The 21,786-nt window shown below is 41.4% G+C and overlaps 1 protein-coding gene across 1 annotated transcript; it reads right to left on the bottom strand.

The window, feature by feature from the left end:
• Positions 1–395: 395 nt before the first annotated feature.
• BAZ1B (bromodomain adjacent to zinc finger domain 1B) lies at positions 396–21,646 on the bottom strand. The gene is made up of 19 exons (XM_072138075.1): positions 21,300–21,646; positions 19,691–19,807; positions 17,907–18,051; positions 17,177–17,378; positions 16,677–16,798; positions 16,085–16,282; positions 13,568–15,221; positions 12,214–12,352; positions 11,969–12,090; positions 10,671–10,782; positions 10,276–10,374; positions 8,867–9,044; positions 8,590–8,781; positions 5,333–5,480; positions 5,096–5,243; positions 4,697–4,821; positions 3,414–3,556; positions 2,658–2,761; positions 396–1,696 (listed from the first exon to the last, which is right to left on the bottom strand). Exons 1-19 carry the CDS (start codon positions 21,416–21,418, stop codon positions 1,366–1,368), a joined length of 4,398 nt encoding a protein of 1,465 aa, XP_071994176.1. The 5' UTR covers positions 21,419–21,646; the 3' UTR covers positions 396–1,365.
• Positions 21,647–21,786: the final 140 nt, after the last annotated feature.

Raw genomic sequence — 21,786 nt, 5'->3', positions numbered from 1 at the left:
TACCTTTGATAGTTTTACGTATATCTGTAATCATCATGTATTACCTGCAGATTTGCTGCGCTACATTTCCATGCGGCAAACCTGCAGCGTAACATTGTAGTGAATGACATTCATGACAATCCTATACAAATAGTGGAAAATGCATTCCCGGAATGGATTATTGAAGTGAAGCAAACAAGCGACATGTCACTTTTCCATGTAGATTATGGTGCTACCCTTGTTGACAGCGCCAAAATCAGAGCAATATATGCATCAGCTGCTTTCTCCAGTGTCCAAGATGAGGCCATCAATAGGATTGCCCTATTGTACCCCTTTAACATTTACCAAAATCTGCAGCAATGCAATCACATAAGCAGGTGGTTAATGAAATCAAACGAAATTCACAATCCAGACAATAGGGTTATGTGATTCCTTCTGTTTTAATATTAATAAAGGCAAACACTTGTTTTCATATAAACTGTACTGTACATGTGCCAAACCCAGACAAAGTCTCCCTTTTTACAAGATCACAAGCAAACATTGAATATCTAGAAAAGGGAAAGTCAGTACAAAAAAGAAAAAAATTACACAAAAAAAAAAATTTCGGTCGGACACCTGTGTCAGCAGAAAGGAAGATTTAAAAATAAAAAATAAAAATTCCTTCCGTGAGGGAGTGGAATAGAAGGTTCTCTTCCAATCTCTATCTAGCAGTCCTTGCTGGTAGCATTTAAATACAGGGAGGCAGGTAAAGTTTGGGGATGCTGGTGATTCTTTTAGGGTTTGATCCAGCTTCAGAGACGCCTCTCTTTGGGGGATCTGGGGCACACAGATAGTTTGTATGTAACCCTTAAACACAGGTGTGTGTGGAGTGGAGAAACTGTCCCAGAGCTGATGGGAGGCGAGAAGCTCTGCCTAAAATGCAGCAGTAGACGAGATCATGATTTGGAGAGGCCACAACTCTGAACTTCAGTTCTCTAGTTGCTCTCTGGCTGGACACACCAGTAAGTGCCTTTGACAGAAGTGTGCACTGCGTCCACACCAATATATGGGGGACAATGGCAGCTCTAAAACGTAACTTAAGTGATTCAATCAGTAACACTTCTAAAGAGTTTGTTTTTTTAACTTTTTTTTTCTTAATCACGAAGCCATGTTGTTTCATGTTACAGTGATTGAGAGTCACATGGGTGATGCACACATCCAAGGTAAAATGGGAAGGTTGGGGGGGGTGGGGGCACCACACATCCGGATCTTTGCTGAACCTCCCACACATGATATAACGAAATATGTTTGGTCTCTAAAACGGGGGTAAACTTCCAGTTCTGTTTTGCATACAGAATTCTATCCCTCTCCCTTCTCCCACACTCCCTCTCTCACTTTTATCCACTCTTATTTCTTCCTCCTACGCTCCCTGCCATTGTTCTCGGGCTCCGGCTCAGGGACCTGGTGCTTACGATGCCTCCGCTGGTAAGTGTGTGCTGGGAGGTGTTTGCTGAGGAGGTCTTTTACACACTGCTCAGTTTTTTCTAGGCAGGATATTTGCTGGCTTCCTGGTTCGAAGTACAGCTCGGCATTTCCAAATACCAGTTTAAGATCATTGAGAAACTCCTGTACTGTCTGATAGTTGCCACAGGAACACTTGCTCTGCATGGTCTGGAAGTCCATAGGGGTCGTCACCACGTTCAGATAGTTCTCATCCTCATCCGTATTCACAGGCTCCCTGAAGGACACAATTGAAAGTCTTAAGGAATATTCTGAATTATGAACATAAAATACATGATAAACTATGTTGAGTGTGGCCATGTGAAAGCATCTTCCGGTTTTCATTTATTAGATGTGTAACGGTATCCTGCAATGCAGGGATGAACCAGAGCATAAAAACTTTATTAAAAATACATTTGCATAGGAATAGACACATTGTAGACTGTAAAGATGCTATGCAATTGTTTAATAAAGAATTAGAGAATGCACTAAAAAGTGTGCAAGCCGACTAAAACCACTTCAAATCCATAAAAATTGCATTTTGGTAGGTTGCAATCCATTCTGCTGATGGTTCCCTTTAATCTTCATAACTAGCTCCCTCAGGTAGGGTAGAATTTCTTTTTATGAGAAATCTAAAGGAAGTCACCTCAAGTCATGTGAAACCGACCAGAGAAAAGTCAGATTCTGCCTAAGAGCAGTTAAGTTTTGAGGCTACAGAGAGCATCACTTCAGATCTACCTAGAAATATTCTTTAGGTAATATTAAAACATAACCACATCTTTCAGATTGCATCAAACTTGTGCTTCTGTGACATATACTATAACTGATCTTTACAGGCATGTAAAGTAGTTTGAAAGCAACCTGCAAAGGAAGGATCAGTTCCCACCTCTGGTTCTATAGATCACATATCAAAAATATTTTAGGAACCATAGATCCCAAGTTGGGCCATCTGAAGCGACACTCCCCCTGCAGCTTCTAAACCCAAGTCATCTGAGGCAAAGTGTCACACAAATTGTGATATATATAAAATTTATTCACATACAATTTGCGCTACATGAAGTGAGCGGTGGTGGAAATGGTGGATAAACTGCAGATTTGTGGTGTAGATTTTTAAGAAAAAGCCAAATAAGTCACAGCGCATATGCCACGTAGCTTAATCTAGTTAACATTTATAACTTGCATTTGCAGGATGCATGTACCTGAAAGGCCAGCTGAACCGATACTTTATGAGCTTACATAGGATCTCGTCACATTTCTGAAGCTCCTGGTTCTGACGCCTAGAGGTTGGTTTGCTCTGGCGTACCTGGTAGATAGAAAACAGATGAACAAGATTGTTACACAGGCACCACCACCATTAAATATGAAAGGAACTATAACACACAGCAAAGCTATATAGGCACACAATTGTATACCACAGCCTGCACATTAAACATGGCTGGCAACAGACACTGAAGATGACCTAATCCTGACAGAAGTCCGCTCTTTAATGAGCGATTACCACTGTCATAACACATTCATCTTAACAAGCCGCCACAGGTCTTTACTCTGGAGTCAGGGAGGGGAGAACAATGCACGGGACTGGCAGAAAGGGAAATACTTGGCATAACTCTTGATAAGAACAAGGGTTGCAGGGCCTGGCAGGGTCACCCCCGTAACATTGACTGGCACAGGTTAGACAACCAGTCAAGTAAATAAATTTGCTCACTCAAGCTCGCTGCTCAAATCAAATTGTGAAGAAATGTTAAGAGATTATACCTCTTTATAAAACGCTCACTAACAACCCATTATTGAAGGCTGGCATTTGATCATTGCAGATAAGGCTTTAGTGGGTAACTTGGGTGTTTAAGGGGAGCGATGGGTGAGTGGCAGATGTTCATTAAAAACAGTAGTCTCAATAGTGAGAAGTACAGTCTAAACCAAATTACAGCGGTAGAGTCTTGGTGAATGTTACGTACCACTTCATCTACATCAGCTCCGTTCTCGTGTGCCGGCTGCTGCCGTGAAGCTTTGGCAGGTTGAGGATTTTTTGGTGGACGTCCACGACGTCTTGGTGGATCAGGTTTACTGGCCTTAGCTTTAGTCGTTTTGCGTGATCTCACTAAAAAGGGAAACATAATTGGTAAAAAATTTTTTTTTTTTTTTACTTATTATTGATGGCTATATTCCTCCACCATAGGTTTTGATCCTATGGAACCGAATTGGAGCTGAGCCTAAAGTAACTGCATAACCCAGTTCAATGAGACATCCATCAAGGTCTTGTGCAAAGATTAACTGGTGCAAGAGTCATGTCTGCTCCCAACTGGAGCAAAAGCTATTGTTTCTCAAGGTATACACCTAACAATGCACACAACCCCAAACACAAAAGTTTTAAACATTGCAGCTCTGAGTTTTATGTAGTGAAGTTCATTTGGATGGCAAAGTTTCCATAGAATTACAACTGATCCCTGTAGACAACTGGGAATGGAAGGAATAGGAGGGGGAAGAACCCACACATTTGTTCCCCACACCAACCCCCTCCAGAATTAATGGCTGTGACACAGCTGCTGCCGGTGAGAGATGAGTAGACTGCAAAACAAAAAGCGGGCCACACAGCAGGATCTCACAGTTGCCAAGTTAATCATTGGGAACTTATCTGACACAGGGTAGGAGGCAAAACACGTGTCGTGTTACTACCAGGGGGTCTAAACAGTGAACTTTAACTTCTCCTGCCTCCCTGTAACTGCATTCTCCACAGAGGCGGCTGTCACAGGCACAGAAATGCTGATCCTGTACGATCCCCTCCGCTTTCATCTTCATGTCCCACACTCACATACAGACGTGGCTCTTGTAAATGAAACAAGGTCCGACAGTGTGCCATGCAGGCGCTCCGGGTGTGTAGAGGCCAACAGTTCCCCATTCTCCAAACTCCCACAGGATTTCAAAGCTTATTGCTTGGGTTAACTCCTTATCACAAAAGAAACCACAAGGCTAATGGGAAATGGTGACCAGTCATCTAACGTATAGACACAAGACTCCCCTGAAGCTCCCAAATTCCAACGTATGTAGTCAAAAATTGAGATGAAGTGGAAATGCCATATGAGGCTACAGTTTATTGACAGCAATAATTGTGCAGACAAAATTTTTTTTAAAAACTATTAAGTAGAACAAAAAGAAAATTTTTTAATCTACTTAATAGTTTGTCATTTTAGATTCACTGCATCAATATAGATTTGTATTGTACAGGTTATGGTACACTTACACCTGAGCCCAACTACATCTTGGTCATCGTCGCTTTCTGCTTCCTCTTCTTCATCCTCCTCTTCCTCATCCTCTTCATCTTCCTCCTCCTCTTCATCATCATCATTAGTGGATTCTGCGTAGTTCCTTTATGTATAAAAGTAAAAGATAATATATATATTACAAATATAGACAAACTGGCTGCTGCAAGAGTCTTTAGCCCCTAATTGATCTATCCCAAGACAGAGCACACAATTAGATTAAGCTCAGCGTGTCAGATTCCTGCAGTGTACAAAACCACATGAAGTCTACAAAGACGTTTCCACATATATCCCATTTATTAAAAATAAATGTCAGCTGTGCATGAATATGGCCCAAGAACAAGTGAGTGTGACAGTAATTCACAATATACAGTCCTCACCTGCCCCGTGCGCTGCGCCTGAACGTTGCTGGTTGACAAGCCGGGCACAACCATTCCCCATCAGGTATGTTGAGGAGCACCGGTCGCAGACAGAACAGATGGAAAGCTTTGTTACATCCATCACAGAGGATCAGCTTGTCATCTTCACCTGGCCAGAAACAAGAAATCCAATATTTGGCAATGGAATGGTATTACAATAGGTGGCTGCCAGTCACCTACTCCAGTCTGTGACAATACCTTTCTTGCGACAAACTTTACACCGGGCATTTTCAGAGGACATGTCCCATTTGATGCATGCGTCCAACATCCCCAGCAGCACATGCATGCGTGAGAAGGTCTGGGCCTCCTGGATTGCAGTCTTCCATTTCTCCACAGCCGACGCCACCTGTGAGCACAAGACATGCAAGAATAATCAGTTATTTGGAATAAAAAGGCATGACTAAGGAAAATAAAGAGCATCATGGAGAGACCTTCCATGTGCTGCAGGTCAAGCAAGGATATTGTTGCTCCATAATCATGGGAGTGTCCGGAATTGCTGAGCACAGTGCCGAATTATCTCCCAGACTCTGGTTCACTGCCTACACGGGTGCCAGAGATAGTAGAGTGCTGTGCTTGGCAATCTCCAGCACTCCCATAGTACTGAATGGATTGGCAAGAAGCATGCTCAACCCTTTCTTGTGATCGGTGAGGTTCCCAGTCTTTAAAAAGTCTCTTGCACAGGAGAGAAACAAAGGCGATGCCCAGCTAAACCTGTGCAGTAGAAGGGCTGCAATAGTCACAATTTCCTAGTGAGGTCATTGTGGATAAGGGATCAAACTGGTAAAATCCCTTTAAAGAGAGTATTGTAACAAATTACGTGCACATGGTGTTTTGATCTGCCCCAAATAGATTTCTGTTTGCCAGTACATGTCTGTCTATGGTCAACGTGTGTGTTGGGAGCTTTCCTGGCATATACCAAAAACCTAGAGACAGTGAAGTTCAAGCTATGGTTTGTATGTGCACTGAATAATTACCAGCCACCGGCACCCTTTATTTTAATATATATAAGGTTTTTATTTGTCCCCTTTTAAGGGCAAATGGATGTTTGTGAAATGAAAAGTTATAAAACTTCCAATAACTGTACTTTTACGGTTTTCTCGATCTCTAGAAACTTCATTTCACAAACCATATCAATTATTTGCTGAAAGTGGTCAACCCCTTAAATCATTTTTCTTTTTTAAATTAAGTTTTGTAGTTTTAAAGTTAATTAATAATTTTCCAGAGAGGGCAAGGTTTTAAAACAAAATGATAAAAAAGACCACCGTGTTTCATACCACAATACTTATTACTCTAGTTAAGTTTTGTGCCGTCTCCTCTGTCATGCGTTCAAGGGTTAAAGTGAAATGCCCAGAGAATATGGAGACTTATCTTGTCACTATCTGTCATGTTCAGCCATGCAAGCAATGCACATGGACACTGCACTAAAATAACACATCCCCAAAAAATAAACCTCCCAAATCTTTTCCTGAAAAAAAAAAAAAAAAAAAAAAAATGCTATTTAATACCAGCTCAGCTAAACTCATTGTGTTAAGGCTTCAAAATGAATTATATCTGCAGTTTCCATCGACTCCCAGTGTATTCATTTATTAGGACAAGAGACCTCAACCTGCGATACCAGCGTACTGCCCCCATGTGGGCATTCCAGTAATGCAGCAACCATGAGAAACATGTACAGCTTCAAAGCTGGACTTCGGGAAGGCCATAAAAGGGAACTCCCATCCAAAACACAAACAAATGTTATTTTCACCTTCACAAGGATACTGATGTTAGGATGGAAAAATGTCTGGAACACAATCAAAGGGGTTTGTGAAAGTGCAATACACACAAGGGAGACTCTAAACTAAGCCGCCATCCTGACACATACACATAACCTGACACACATACTGAAATATTTTGTTATATTGCAATGGAGTCTGACAACAGATATTAAATCAACCTCATAATCTTTCGGGCTGCCATTGAAACACAGATGAAAATTCCTGGTCTCATGGAACAATTTAAAGAAAAGGGATAAGACAGACATTTGAGCAAAGAAGGCAGATTTACACAACAAAAAGGGGGAAAATAAAAAATAAAAAAAAGTTAGTGGGCAATTGTGGAGACTGAAGACTCACAGGGGCACAGGTATCATTTCTTTTGTAATTTAACATTGAAGTCGTGATACTTTAAAAGTGCTATGAATCTAAATTTGTAGTTGTGATACAAGGTTCTTTTTTTTTAATCTCAGGTTTTGGGATTTTTGCGACATTTTAGGTACATTTATGGAACTGGGCATGGCATCAGTTGTACTTCGTTTTGCACCTAAAAAGTCTAATTGGATCTAAAAAAAAAAAAGTTGCAAAACAAATAAAACATCTGTCTTAGGCTACATTCACACGGCCGTATGGGGGACGTATAAACGTCCCGCATAAGCGTCAATGGCTGCACTGTACAGTGCAGCACCATAGCAGTCCGTTCCAGGGTAAAAGATGGGGCACGGCCCCATGTTTCTCTATGGAGAGGGGTGGGCACTGACTTGTGCCTGCTGTGCTATGGTACGGTGGGTACACTCATGTGAATGTAGCCGTATAAAGATACACCCATGAACACCGCAACAACTGTAAAAGGAGGGAAAAAAAAAAAAAAAAAAAAAAAAAGTAAAGATAAAAGATACATGTCGCCCACAGTGGTTTAGCTACAGAGCAAAGCACAATCTGCCCACAGCTGGTGCCTTGTTCTGTGCCTGAAGAGAATAAATAGGGTGGTCTGTCCACCGATTTAGTATTTACGCTCCGATCCCCAGCTGTACACTTTGACTGGGAACGCATTAAAGTCTCTTGCACCGCGGGGGAGAAACAGTAAAGGCAATGCAAAGCCAAATCTGTGCAGGCAGAGTTCTGCCAAAGCTCAGACTTCCTACAACATAAGAACGGGCTCACTAACAAGGTCATTGTTTTAGAAGATGGAGCACTAATGTTCACGGTCAGTTCTAACTCCTGCATATTCATATTACTATCAGGACAGGTTAAAGGGGTTGTCCACCTTCAGAAAATGATTGATATTGTGTAATGATAGTTATACAGAAAATATATTGGAATATTGTATCTATTCCTCAGTCTTCTAAGTCTAGGTTTACTTGTAGTGAATACATATCTGTCCATAGGCATGTGATTGACATGCAGGTGCATGAGCCGTTATCACAGAGAAATCAGAGCCATGTGATACTAACAGCTTGTGAACCTGCTAGTCCATCACATTGCCATGGACAGATTTCTATTCACTGGAACTAAACATAGGACCTTCCAACAGCAGGACAGCAAGCAGAGATCTAGAAAACTGAGGAACTGATACAGAAAGTCTATTGGGGAAAAAAAAAAAAAAAAAAAAAAATTATATATTTTTTTTACAAAAACCATATCAATAATTTGATGAAAGTGGACAACCCCTTTAATCTTTGTTTTTGGCAATTGGCCAACCTTTGCCTCTTCAGCCATTTTCTTCTCCTCGTCCTGCTCCTCAGCTTTAGCTGCTGCCTCCTCTGATTGAGGTTGAGCTTTTCTCTTTTTTTGCTTTGGAGCCATAAAACCCTGTAAGAACTTCTTGATGACGGCCGCCTGTAGAGAGATGACACACTCCCCAAACTCTTTTAGGTTTTCCAATGTTCGCACCTGTACGGAAAGAGAACATCCAGTATTCAGCAAGACTGGTCTAATACTAGAGGCCCAAGTATACACAAGAAACTTCGCTTCTTACCTTCTCTTCAAGTTCTGTTGTATCATCCAGATAGCCCAATCCTCCCTTCTGCAGTCTTGTTGCTACTTCTATTATATCACTGCGCAAGAAATTTAGAAGCTCCTGGTGTCCGTCACATATCTTTAAACCCAGGTTCTGCTTGCGAGCAAGGTGAATGGAATGCACAATGTCCTGATACCTAAACATGCAATGAGTAATAAAACAATTCATTCATCTCAAGTTTAAGAAAAATGAATTCACTGCATAATATATTTGAAATACAGATACACAAAAAGAGTAAAGACCTTTCATAGATTATGGGGATACCGCCCCTGAATTACCAATATGTCGAATCCACCTTATTCATGCAACTGTGCAGTATGGGGAATGGGAGCCTCATAAAATTAGATATGGGTTCAGGAGGGGAAACCAGCATTTAGAACATTTACTGTATAGTTATGTCCTGTAGACAAGAGCCCAAGCTATAAAAATACTCCTTAAAAAGGAAACCTACCATCCGGAATCTACCCAAGGTCGATCTGATGGTAGATTCCTAGTGACATTCTTAGCGCTAAGCCATCTTTTACATTTTAGCCATCTAAGACATTATTACATTTTTTGACCTTAACACTAACTAATGCACTAATTTCAGCAGGGGCTACTCCACTCCCCAGTAGCCTCTGCTGTCCTTCCTACCTGCATGTCCTATCTTTGCTTCTGTTGCAACAATATCCTGCATGCCTGAAAACAACATCACCTGAATATGAGACCTAATACAATTTTTTTCACGCTTGGAAATACAAGGCCCCCCTTAAAATAAGACCTAGTGAAGGAGCAACAGATACTGCAAGAGGTTGTGACATGGATGAAGAATTGGAATAAAATCACTGCAAATGAGCTACCGGAAGAAGAGCTGACAAGAAGTGCTCATTTAAAGGAATGTGCTAGCCATGAGAGATTGAGGCCAATTATTCTAAAAGAAACCGAGTCACAAGAAATTCAACATGAAATTCAGGGTTTGGGAGAATTATGATGAATATTCAGAAAAGAATACTACCATCTTTGAATAAGTGTTGCTTCTTGTTTTTACATTTTTGAATTCAGTGTTTGGACAGTTCTAAAAAATGTTACAGTATTTGTAGTCTTTAAATAAAAAAAAAAAAAAAAATATCTTGGCATAAACACCAGGATCAGTAGATGTGCCATAGATTAACAACCTTAAAGATTAACTAAACAATTTTTAAATAGTGCAACACATAAGAACAAATTTGGTCACAAGTTGCATAAGGAAAGCATATTATGCAAGTTATGAAGATAATTAGCGCCACCTAGTAACTGCAAGTAGAATTGCATCTATGGTTAAAACACTGATGCAACTTAGCAAATTATCAGTAGGGTGAAAATACAGTAACGTGATAGGGAAACATTACCTTTTCTGTAGCCTCTCCTTCAGCTGGCTCTCACGAAAACCCTGAGGATGTAAAGACTCCAAGAGCTCATCAAACTCCTTTTGAGAATCACATAGGAACCTAAGAGAAATGAGGAAACAACCGTTTACTAGCAAAATAAGGATAGGTTTGTAAAACGTATGGTAAAACATTTGAATCCCTTTTTTTTTTAACCATTTTAGGAAAGTAAATAAAGTGAACACAGAATAACCTGTTAAGTTAATTCTCAAGATTAGGCTGCAGGAGCAAATCAGCAATCCGAAAAGCCACACAGCTGCAGTGGTCTCTATATTCATGAGATGCATCTTTCAATGTTGGAAAAAAGTGGGGTAAAGAAAAAACAAAATACAATAAAGAGAAAAAACCTGACAACTAACCAAAGGTTCTGCCCCTGTTTAGGTGCTGTGCTTTCTACTTGCTGATCTTCCTTTGGTGTGGAGTCGTCCAGGCCACCAACACTGCTGTCAGCATCTTCGCTCTCCATGTTGACTGAAAGGGTTGGAGAGAAAGATAATTACGCTATAAGCATTTTTAGTAAACCCATATTTTACTTCACATCATTTCTATACATATTATTTCACAGCTCTCATAGTTATTTCATATAATGAAAAGTTGTGCAATATTCTTCCTCACTATAACAAATGTCTGATTTCCACAAGTCAAAATGTGTATACACACGACCAGACCAATTCTATGTCATGCAAAACTGATTTCACCTGTTCTTTTCATGTACAAAATGAATTTGTGTGAATAATACCATGCCTTTGGCTGGTTAATGCTTTCACAGCTACATCCACTTCTATGAATGAAACAAAATGCGTTCAAAGCAGGCAAACCCATGGTAACATGTAAAAAGCATGCGTTTAAACACATACCCAAAACTAAATTGGTATTTGCAAGCCAAAACTAGAGTTTGCCAGCAAACACACGAGACTTGTATCTTTACATTGTACTTTCTGCTAACCCCTGGTTTTGGCAAAAAATATTAATAACGTATAAACACATCTATTTTTTTTTTTTTTTAAATATCCACAGGAATAGTTCAGGCAGAACCAGTGTGTCCAAAACACGGAAGAGAGAAAGATCTTCCCATCATATGTCTTCTATGAAACCTCCACTTCTGCTTTAGGCTTTCAAATACTGGTGCAAAATACCGATCAAATACTGACAGTGTGACAAGTCTCAGGAAGGAGGCATAACTTCCGAAACAACATGAACTATGCGCAAACTGCCTCTGCTAGATTCAACACCACGTAGTGGTGTAACCTTTGCTACCTACAGCTTGTGAATAATCTTTATAGCGGGAAAGAATCCATTGTGAATTGTCCTGTTACAACCCATGGTATGGACATATTTGCACTGTATAAAAAGATATTTTGAATATGATGAATGTTTACGTCATGATTTGCAATGCGATTTATAAACTATGATTAAGATTTTTTGATACTACTTGAATGTGGTACACACACACACACACGTCCTATTAAACACAGCAAAAAATATTGCTTAATAGCCATTTATGTAATACAGAAGACACCCAGCCTGGAATGAAAAGGATGTCGCATTTCATGAAGGGAAAAAAAATACTATAAGATTGCCAAGACAATTAAAAAGTAACTCAAAATATACCTATATACTGTATTACATTTTAAAGAAAGGAGAAAAAAAATACTACCATCTTCATCTTGCTCTTCATCATCTTCCTCTTTAGGTGGACTAAATGTGTAATTAATACTGTCATGTACCCAGCCCTTTTCAATAAAGAGTCCAGGAGTGCCATCAGAGAACAGCCAGTATCTGTATTAAAAAAAATAAATAAAAATTTACCAAATAATCTGGTAACAATAACATTCTGTAACCAATCAACTTGTGCTACAAGCAGTTACATTATTTATACAAGTTTCATTCAAATGTATATACCTGTTATGGTTGCGATCAGTGCCAAGTGGTGACCTCCTCAATACTTGTTTGGCTTTGGCAATGCCCTCGTGAAAGGCTTTCTCTGCAGAAGCTTTCTGTTTGCGCACCCGCTCTTCTTCTGCCTCTTTCTGAAATCTTTCTGTAAGGGGGAAACAAACTTTTAGTTTACGTACAGGAATTCTAAAGAGGACCTGGGGGAGGGGTCACTAGCACATGCACTCAAGATCAGGAAAGGCTCTGGCAGGTGCAGGACCTGCCATGTCATAAGCATGTGACTGATCACATGCTTCAGGTCATCCAATTACATACCAGGGATGGGATGTAGCAGAGCAGTTGGTGTTTGAAAATTTTCATATAGTAGAAAAGTATTAATGAAATTGTGAATGTACAAATAAAGCCAGAGCTAAGGCTCCCCATCAGTTCTAATGACCGGCATCCGATCCTGCCCACACAGCAAATATACACGTACAATGCAACCTCTCTTTATACAGGAAAGGGGTGGCCTGCGGATAGGTGGGAACTTTCATACAGTATAATGGCAAAAAAAAGAAAAAACAAAAACAGTGATGGAATATAAAATATTTGAATCTTTTAGTGAGGGGCACCTTTTTATTCCTACGTAGGCGTTTTATAGTGTAAACACATGCGTTTTCAAAGTAATCAGAACAGCAGAGGAGATTTAACAAATAAATTGTGTTAATACCTGTTTGCTAATGCAATGGCATATTGTTAATGTGATGTTAACGTGGTAACATTGTGTTAATGTAGGCATTTTATAAACACAATGTTAACATGTAGGTAAATCTCTTCTCAGCTGTTCAGATGCTTATGAAAAAGTGTGTTAATGCCTCTTGTGAATGTACTTTATATAGCTTTTTCTTTGATGTAGATGCTCCAATGCTCTGTCTTCCCTGCCTTTCTCTTGCACTAGATCTCTGTACAAGCAGTCACACAGATTCTGTATCCTGATTGGCTGAGCCGTTTGTGCACGTTAACATGGATGATCCGAGTGCTATTTGCATTATTGCCCACAGCCGATATCACAACCAGGAAGTCCCGCCCACTTGAGAAAAAGCTGAGGATATTACGGATAGCCTCATATCTATTAGCCCTATATCTCCAGATAGGAAGACAACAGCAGCATGATACAGGTATCGTTGTCAAAGCCTCTCTGCAGCTGTGCCAAAACTATTTTGTAACTTTACAGTTATGCTTTAATAGAGACACCATCTTCTCAGAGGATATTGCTTGTAAGCTCCCATCTACTGCAGTTACTTACTGTCCTGCTCAGTCATAAAGCTCGTTTATTAAAGCAGAATACAAGACTAGACTTTATTACAGAAGAATGTCTTACCTTTTGTGAGTTTGTCATGTTCCTCCTTCTCTTTCTTGGCTTGTATCGATTGTAGCCTCCTGCTCTTCACAGCACTGATCATATCCTCTGGCTCAGGTTCTGGTTCTGCAGTTTGTTCGGTTTTGTTCAGCTTTTCACTTTTCTTAGCTTGTTGTTTGGACTGAGAGACGTCTTCTTTACCTTTGATTCCCTGTTCTTTTCTCTTCTGTTTTGCTGCACGTTTCTTATCGTTTTCCTCTTTCAGCATAGCCAGCCTCTCCTTCCAGAGCTCGGCCGATTTCTGCTGCTGAGCCTCCACATGGTCCTGCACAGAGTAAGTCATAAGAATACGGTGACACAGCGCAGCAAGGATATGAAGCTTCTCTTCTGTAGTGAGCTCAAAAAACTCTGAATTCTCCAGTTTTTCCAGGTACTCGTCTTCTACTTCATCATCCTGAAAGACAGCAGACCCTTCGCTCTCCTCATCTCCTTTATCAGAGACTTCGCTTTCTCCAGCTGGGGCATCAGACTTACGGAGACAGAGACGCACAAGCTCAGAAGCAGAATGCAATGTGAGTGGGATTTCGGAAAGTTTCATGCCCAATTCTCCATAGTCTTCTGCTATCTCGTCTTGTAAGAGGGTCTGTAAAAGCACAACAAGCATTCTGTTCAGGTACATAAAACCACCCTTTTCAGATGCAAGAGCTTCCATTAAGGAAACGGCTGTGACAGGGTACTGGCCATCTGGGAGGAGCAAGTCAGAATAACAGCTCAGGAACTCTACCACCATTGCCACATCGCCAAATAAAGTATTTGGTAAACCTTCTGGGGTATCAACCAGCTTGAACGTTGGCAAGTTCTTTCCAGACAATTCCTGATCTTCAAACCTTTTGCGTTTCTCTTGGCGTTCTTGCTTCTCCTTTTGCTTGCGTTCCCGAGCCTTCTCTTTCAGACGAACTTTCAAGGCCTCTCGCTTCATCCGCATGTGCTCCTCCCTTTCTGCTTCAGACATCATGGCCCAACGTTTCCGCGCCTCAAGTAGATCATGCCGCTTCTGCACCAATTCTCTCAGCTCATCCGGAAGTCTATTTCGGTCTTCATCGGAGAGAAGCCTGGCCACCTTAGAGATAAGTGCCGAAATAGAACTTTTTTTGTCTTCGCGATTCTTGTTGTCACGGTAGTAAGAGATCAGATGGAGGGCAGCAGCGGGAAGCCGTTTATGCGGCTTACTTGCCGACTTGGGAGTAGAGGAACCAGTTTTTGATGTACGAGAAACTTTTGGGGTACCCTTTGCCATGTCTAACAAGGTCATTTGCTTAAGTTTGGAGTTTTTCATATTCTTTTTAGGTGAGCGAGCCTTACCAGACATTTTCTTGCCATTCATTAAGTTTTTCTTATTTCCTAAAGCCGCTCCTTTCTTAAGGCTTGCGTTCACTTTAGAGGGACTCACGATCTTCATTAACCTTGCAAGTTCCTCTTCGGTATATTTCCTTTTTAAAGGAGAGCCTGGGGACAACTTCTTCAGGTTAACCTGGCACCAAGAGGTTGGGCTGAGTGGGGATTTATTGCCTTTTAAGAAATTTTTATCGCCTTCAGTTTTTGCTTTTTTTGAGGGCTTTTGGTCAGGAGATCCTAAACTCTTCCTCTTTGCTGGAGTAGGGTTGGCAGACATATACTAAAAGACAAAATAGGGAAGACAATAAATACCCCAACTTGTACGTTTTCTATAAAAGGGCCGTCATTGCACTCCGTTGTAAGGATACTTCTGGCAAATTACCAACATATTACAATGGAGAGTTACAACATAACCCTATGTGGGATACATCCTTATGTTCTGAAGGATGAGTGAACATCAGCAGCAGAAACTAGTGAGGTTCGGGGCATCTCCTGAGTTATATGGACAGATACATTACTGAGGTGCATCCGTGCCCCATAGGCTTGTTAAGGCTCTGCTAAGCCATTACGCCACTCAACCAGGGGAAGCAGGATGCGTTTCCTGCTAGATGCGACATACTATGCATATGTCTATGAAATGAATATATTATATTTTGGTGTAAATGTAGCCTAACAGACACACTGTACAGAGACAAAGGGAAAAGAGGTGTTAACATTAGGCAGGCATCTTACGCTAGTTTGGTTGAATTCCATGTCAGATTTATCATAGTGGCCAAGTCTGCTTGAGAAATTGTGAAACATGAGGTACTAATGTCTGCAGTGATTTTCTTTGGTATTAACAGTTGCAATTTATATTTTCACCACTAGTCCCTCTATTTTCTACAATACTGAAGGAAAGGAATGGTATTGAGCCCAAATTAGTGATTTTTGAAAAAGTCTCAATTCATAAATCTGTCCAACAACTGGATTCACTTCATAAATCAGGTGTATGTTAGGTGAAGTAATACATTTCCCCAATGACCATTGCTTCCAATAAATTTTCAATTTCAGCACCCCATGCACTGTTCACATGGGGAAAATATCTTTTTATCAAAAGAAAATACAAACAAAAATGAACACAGAAGTCTACAGCAAGGTACTTACTTTGTGAGGATCCAATAGAAAGTCACTAAATTTGCTGGGCAGAGTGTACTTTTTGACCAGTTCATCCTCCACAACCCAGGGAGCATTCTCTCCATTTCCCAATCTTAGTGAGTTATGACGAATGAAGTATCGCAGAATCTCTTTATTGGGAGGCCGCTCAGAGCGCCATAGGCTGTCCACAGGAACCATGCTGACGATCTGGAAGACAGTCGTGAATATTAGTTCATCAGATATCACTGTTAGAAGGTGACCACAAGATACCGGGTGACATTTAACATGAACAATTCTGCCTTTTTTGTGGCACTCTACCACTGCCTGTTCTCCTTTCCAACCAGTTAGATGCAGCAGAGGAGGAAAAATATATATTTTTCCCTCTCCCAACTTTTTTACATTTAAAAAAAAAAAAAAAAAAAATCATTAAAAAACTCAGAAACCAAAAGGGTGGAGGTAACGACACTTTACATAAATGCCCTCCCACTATGTAAAAATGGATAGGTACGTTAGTGTCACTTATGTATGTTTTGTTCCAATTAATAAAGTTACGCTAAAAACTCTAGCTAGCTGAAGTAGCTACTATGGAGTACAAGCATACCTTATCTTCATTCTGCAGTTTCACATCATATTTATGTGGCAAAAACTTAGGTGGGGCCCATTTTTTCTCTTCTTTTTTCAATGTTACAGGAAGTTTACGAGGTGAGCGCCTTGCTCTGTCGCCTAAAAGAAAATATAAAGGTTTAGCTTTCAATTACATATTTATCAAATGTAACACACACACACACACACACACTACTGAGAAAAAGTTACCTGTGCAGTCCGCAGAGTATATATTGTAGCAAATATGGGGTATATTTGTAAGTCAAAGAGGCTACAATGGATTCAAAACATTCATGGATGTGTGGTACCAACAGGAATGACCACACCATAGTTTTATCTGCAGCAGTGTTATGCAACTACAAATCCCTCTACATGACCCATTAATCTAACTTTGGGACTTCATGTGTATAGACATCCCCTACATACATTACTTAAATCACATTTCACTGCAAGTTCACATGGCAACTCATTACAGCAATTGAGAAAATTGAGACTTACTTTCCCTTACTGCACTTAGACTGTCTCTCCGACTGTGTTCTTCCTTAACTTGGACATCCTGCGCAACCTGACTGGAGTTTTCTTTGTCACTGGATGGAGAATCACACGCCCCATCAGCCTTCTTCTCTGCACTTGTTTGTTCATCTTTCTCCAGAGGATGAATCTTTACAATATTTACTTTAATGTATTTTTCAGGAGCCGTCTTTGGGGGAAAGAAGAGGGGGAAGAATATTTCATAAACTATTCCTACATAACCAACATCATAATAGAGAATGCCAGTGATTGAAGAGACCATAACAGGAGTAGCTGTGGTTAAAATGTCATGTCTAATGCTATAGACTGGTCATTGCTAGCATGGTACAAATATCAAGAAAATTTTAAATCACTGGTTTTAAATCAATTTGGTATTACTTAAAGTGTAAATTTTTTTTTTTACTGCTTTTGCACAATAAAAAACAAGGATATGGAGTTTACATCTTTGTATGTGACAAGGGGGTCAAAGCTGTAATACGATAAAGTTTTATTGTATTTAAGCCACTACAGTTTTATACTGCCCGTTTGCTTCAGGTAGGCTTCTATATGTTTCTGATATGGGAGTGAAGCCACTTGCATAAGAAGGCAAGGTCATATTTGGATAATAGGAAGTGTTATTCCCCCCCTCAAAATGACTTGCTGGATTTTTATATGTTGCTATATAAAGAAATGCTAGGTGCAGTCAGATTTACAATACCTCAAAGTCGCACTCTTCATCAATGGCGTACTTTGTCATTATATCCATCCATGACTGGTCCACTAACTTGTCTAAGGAGATGGTGTTATGGTGCACAATCTCTAGCACCGGTTTCTCATACCATACTGGAAATTCTTCTCTCAATCTGTCACAAGAGCAAATAATGGTTAGAAACATATTATTGTGAAGTCTTAAGGCTAATATATAATAGCCAGAACCACGTTATGTTATATACCAACAATAGACTTATAATGGGGTTCAACAGAAATAGTTCTGTATGCAGAGATGTAATTCACAATAAACCTGTATGTACTGCACTATAGTACGCTTCTATGTTTCCAAATTTTATCTTCAGAAACCAATGACAATCCATTAGAAGCAACATTACAGGAGTAGAGCAAGTCAAGACTTCTATTACTGACTAGAATGTCCAGTGTACACGTAATGATGGGATTGGTGCCGGATGAGTTGTGGAGTTATATTACCTATTTTTTTGTGGTTTTTTCCATCGTAAATCAGGTTGACGAGAGAGTTGAATACCCAGAAAACCATAAGTCAGATGTTTCAGGATATCAGCACATTGCTGTTGGGCATTTCTATACAGTAAAACCAGTGTAAGGCTACATTCACACTGCCGTTGCCCGCCCGTACCGTACCGTAGCGGGCAACGGCAGTGTACGGGGAGAGGAGGAGGAGGTGAGCGCAGCTCACCTCCGCCCCTCTCCATAGCAACCTACGGCGCACGGCCCCGTATTACGGGAAAAGATAGGACAGGTCCTATCTTTTTCCCGGATACGGAACGGTACGGTGCCGCACGTGTGCTGCACCGTACCGCTCCCGTAGGGTGCCGTGCGCCCATAGGAGTGTATGGGGGACGTAAATCGTCCGTATATACGTCCCCCATACGTTCGTGTGAATGTAGCCTAAGGCTATATTCACACAACCATTTGGGAGACGGCAATGGGAACGTGGCACCGTATGAGAGCGGTACGGTGCATCAAACGTGCGGCACCATACCATTCCGTAGCAGGAAGAAAGACTACAGGTTCCATGTTTTCCCATAATTCGCCGTCATGCGCCATATCTCGCTATGCAGAGGGTCACCGTGTGCACAACGTTGTGTGAATGTAGTGAATGAGTTTTATTATAATCCCATACACATGGTAGGGGTTCTGACATGTCACTATCCTTTCCAATGCAAATGGTGAGCTCCAATCCAGAATCACAGTATTGTACTCAGACACCAGACGAGCTCAGCTAAATCCAAATGTTTTCGCCTAACCCGGATACTTTGGTACTTGATTGGCTTTTCTGCACCCTATCAGCCTTACACCACTAGCAACTAGGAATGACAGCGATTGGTCAGGTGTGTCATATCTAGTTGCTAGGGGCATAAAGCTGCCCGATCGGCTACTCTGCTCCCTATATTGCAACACGCCCGGTCAGGCGACAGTGCCGAACCCTAAAGATTGGGACAACCCCTTTAAGAGGACAATGCATAATACTGTGCTTTGCAAGAAACTTAGAGACAGCAAACATACATAAACACTTAAAAAAGAAAGTCCAGGAGCAACCCTTCTGTGCACCAGGTATAGTATGTTGTGGTGCTTTAGAATCTGCATGGAGAGAACTCATGGCTGTGCTGCCTCCACGCACAGCAGGCATTAGTAGTATAGGAGGGAAAATCCAATCATCACCGGATAAACATGGGTACAGCTAGATGGACAAATCAGAATCACACACAAGCTGGAGATCTATTAATAAAATAGTAATATGCTACTCACAGCTCAGCCACCTCCTGCTCTTCATCCCAGGCCTCTTTATGAGTCAGCTGACTGCTACCTGTGCTTTTACATGTCCAAACCCGCTCAGCATAGTGCTGCAACCGCGCTTCATACTCTCTGAGTAAGTAGTTAAGGAAAAAAAGCATCTGATATGGAATAACTTTACTTATGCACAATATGTCATTGGCATTAGTGATGGGGGAACACTGAGGAATAGGTTTCAGAGCTGTTAGACTGCAAACAAAAAACAAGTTTTGTAATGAATCTGTGCACTGGTATCAGCATTTCTTTGCACTCTCCACCTCTTATGTTAGTGTCTGCTTTCACTTTCCTCATCTTTTCTAACATAAGAGGTGGAGAGTGCAAAGAAATGCTGATACCAGTGCACAGATTCATTACAAAACTAGTGACAACAACCAGGAAGTAGGAGCGAGACGAAGACTTGAGATGTAAGGGAATCATAATACATGATACTTATACGACTACTGGGGCCAAAGTGCTGCATGAAATGAAGGTCCTGAGCTCCCTATTGAACAGGATGGTGACAAGTCCACTCCATTCTTTGCCTGCCGGAAACAGCTGAGCACTGTACTCTGCTGCTTTGTCTCATGGGATGGAGTGACAGCACTCAAGCGTGATCCAGGCAAGGATATAATGGAGGTACCAACACCCAAACTGTGCCCAAGCCATCTGTGACCAGTGAAATAACACAAGTTTTTCTCTGCAATATCCTACTAAGGTACCGAGGAAAACCTTAGTAAAGAGCAAATAATTATAAAGTGATGGTTTAGAAACTTTAGAATGTAAACACCAGTGTGGGATCATACAAATATTATGTGTTATTAAGTAAAATATGCATCTGTTACACTACATGATGTATGGGGCATTTTTGTGTCTTGCTGTGACCTGGAAAGATGCTGACTGACCTCTCCTTCACCGTATATAATGACGCCCATCACTGGTGGCAGCAGATAAGGGGGGTGAAGCCACTCACTAAAGGCCAGTGCAGACTGTCACAATAAAATGGCCAACGTATCATCCCACACACAGAAGTCATCATACCAGAAGCCGCCAGAGCGCCCCACAAATACAAAACTTTATCAACAAGTCAAAGCAGGAACATGAAAAAAGGCCTCATATCCAAAGGATCCCGATGCGTCTCACAGAGGGAAACTGATCCCATTGTTTCCAGTTGGAACAGATGTGGTACAACATGTGACGTCACAACTCTCACCAACCTCAGCACAGCAGGGATAATGTCACCCCAAGCTTACATCTGTTATACATGGAGCCTCTGGAGGAGCTGCTGGGTCCTTCTTTGCTTGCTGTCAGTGAATGGAAACACCTTGTAATGATAACCACACATCGTATAACGAAGTAGGACATAGGTGAACGATTCTGAACACAGCAGCTACTTGTGGCATTAGTGTAAACGCAATATATAATTATCCTTGCGGCTTGTGACATAGAAACCGCAGGACGCATCAGCGTGAACAGATTGGCGATCCCGGGACAGCAGGACAATGGGACTGCGGCCGATGTGATGCAGCCTCCGGTTAGAGATGACAGCGGACGGAGGGCATGACGGCTACACAGTAATGAAGGATACTCCCGGCTCCTGAACGCCTCCTTGGTGTGCTCCACAACGAAGACTTCCTCCCCTTCAGCGGGCGGCTCACTCGGAGGCTTCACCAAGGGAAACGGCTTGCGGCCCAGCAACGGCGCCATCCCGAGAGCAGGCGGAGAGAGAAGTGCGCGGCTCCGGAGATAACGGACGGCCTAATCCGCGTCTGCTGAGCGCAGAGAGGTGATGGGAAAGCTGCCAGACACTAGCAGCCCCCACTGATTTCCCGCCTAGAACCAACACACACAGAAGAAAAGCAGGGATTGAAAAATGGCGGGAGATTCCCTTCCGCCGCCGGCTCCCTCCGCCTCCTCCGCCTCCTCCTAGAAGCGCATACAACCCTGAATACGTTTCACATCAATCCCCGCCCGTCCCCGTCTAAAGCAGAATTCCCATTGGCTACTAAAGAAGCCGGGTTTCTGTCTTCGCGCTTTCCATTGGACTAGATAGCAAGAATAACCCCGCCCCTTTC

Source organism: Engystomops pustulosus, chromosome 2 (assembly GCF_040894005.1).
Source record: "Engystomops pustulosus chromosome 2, aEngPut4.maternal, whole genome shotgun sequence".
Taxonomy (NCBI): Eukaryota; Metazoa; Chordata; class Amphibia; order Anura; family Leptodactylidae; genus Engystomops; species Engystomops pustulosus.
Note: the sequence above shows the minus strand (reverse complement) of the source record. Positions and strands in the feature narration are given on the sequence as shown.

Coding starts and splice junctions, on each gene's coding strand:
- BAZ1B (XM_072138075.1), bottom strand. CDS start 21,418: ATGGCGCCGTTGCTGGGCCGCAAGCCGTTTCCCTTGGTGAAGCCTCCG. Junction 19,808..21,299: donor GAGGCGTTCAGGAGCCGGGA/GTATCCTTCATT, acceptor CTACTTACTCAG/AGAGTATGAAGCGCGGTTGC. Junction 10,375..10,670: donor AAACAGGGGCAGAACCTTTG/GTTAGTTGTCAG, acceptor CATTTCTCTTAG/GTTCCTATGTGATTCTCAAA.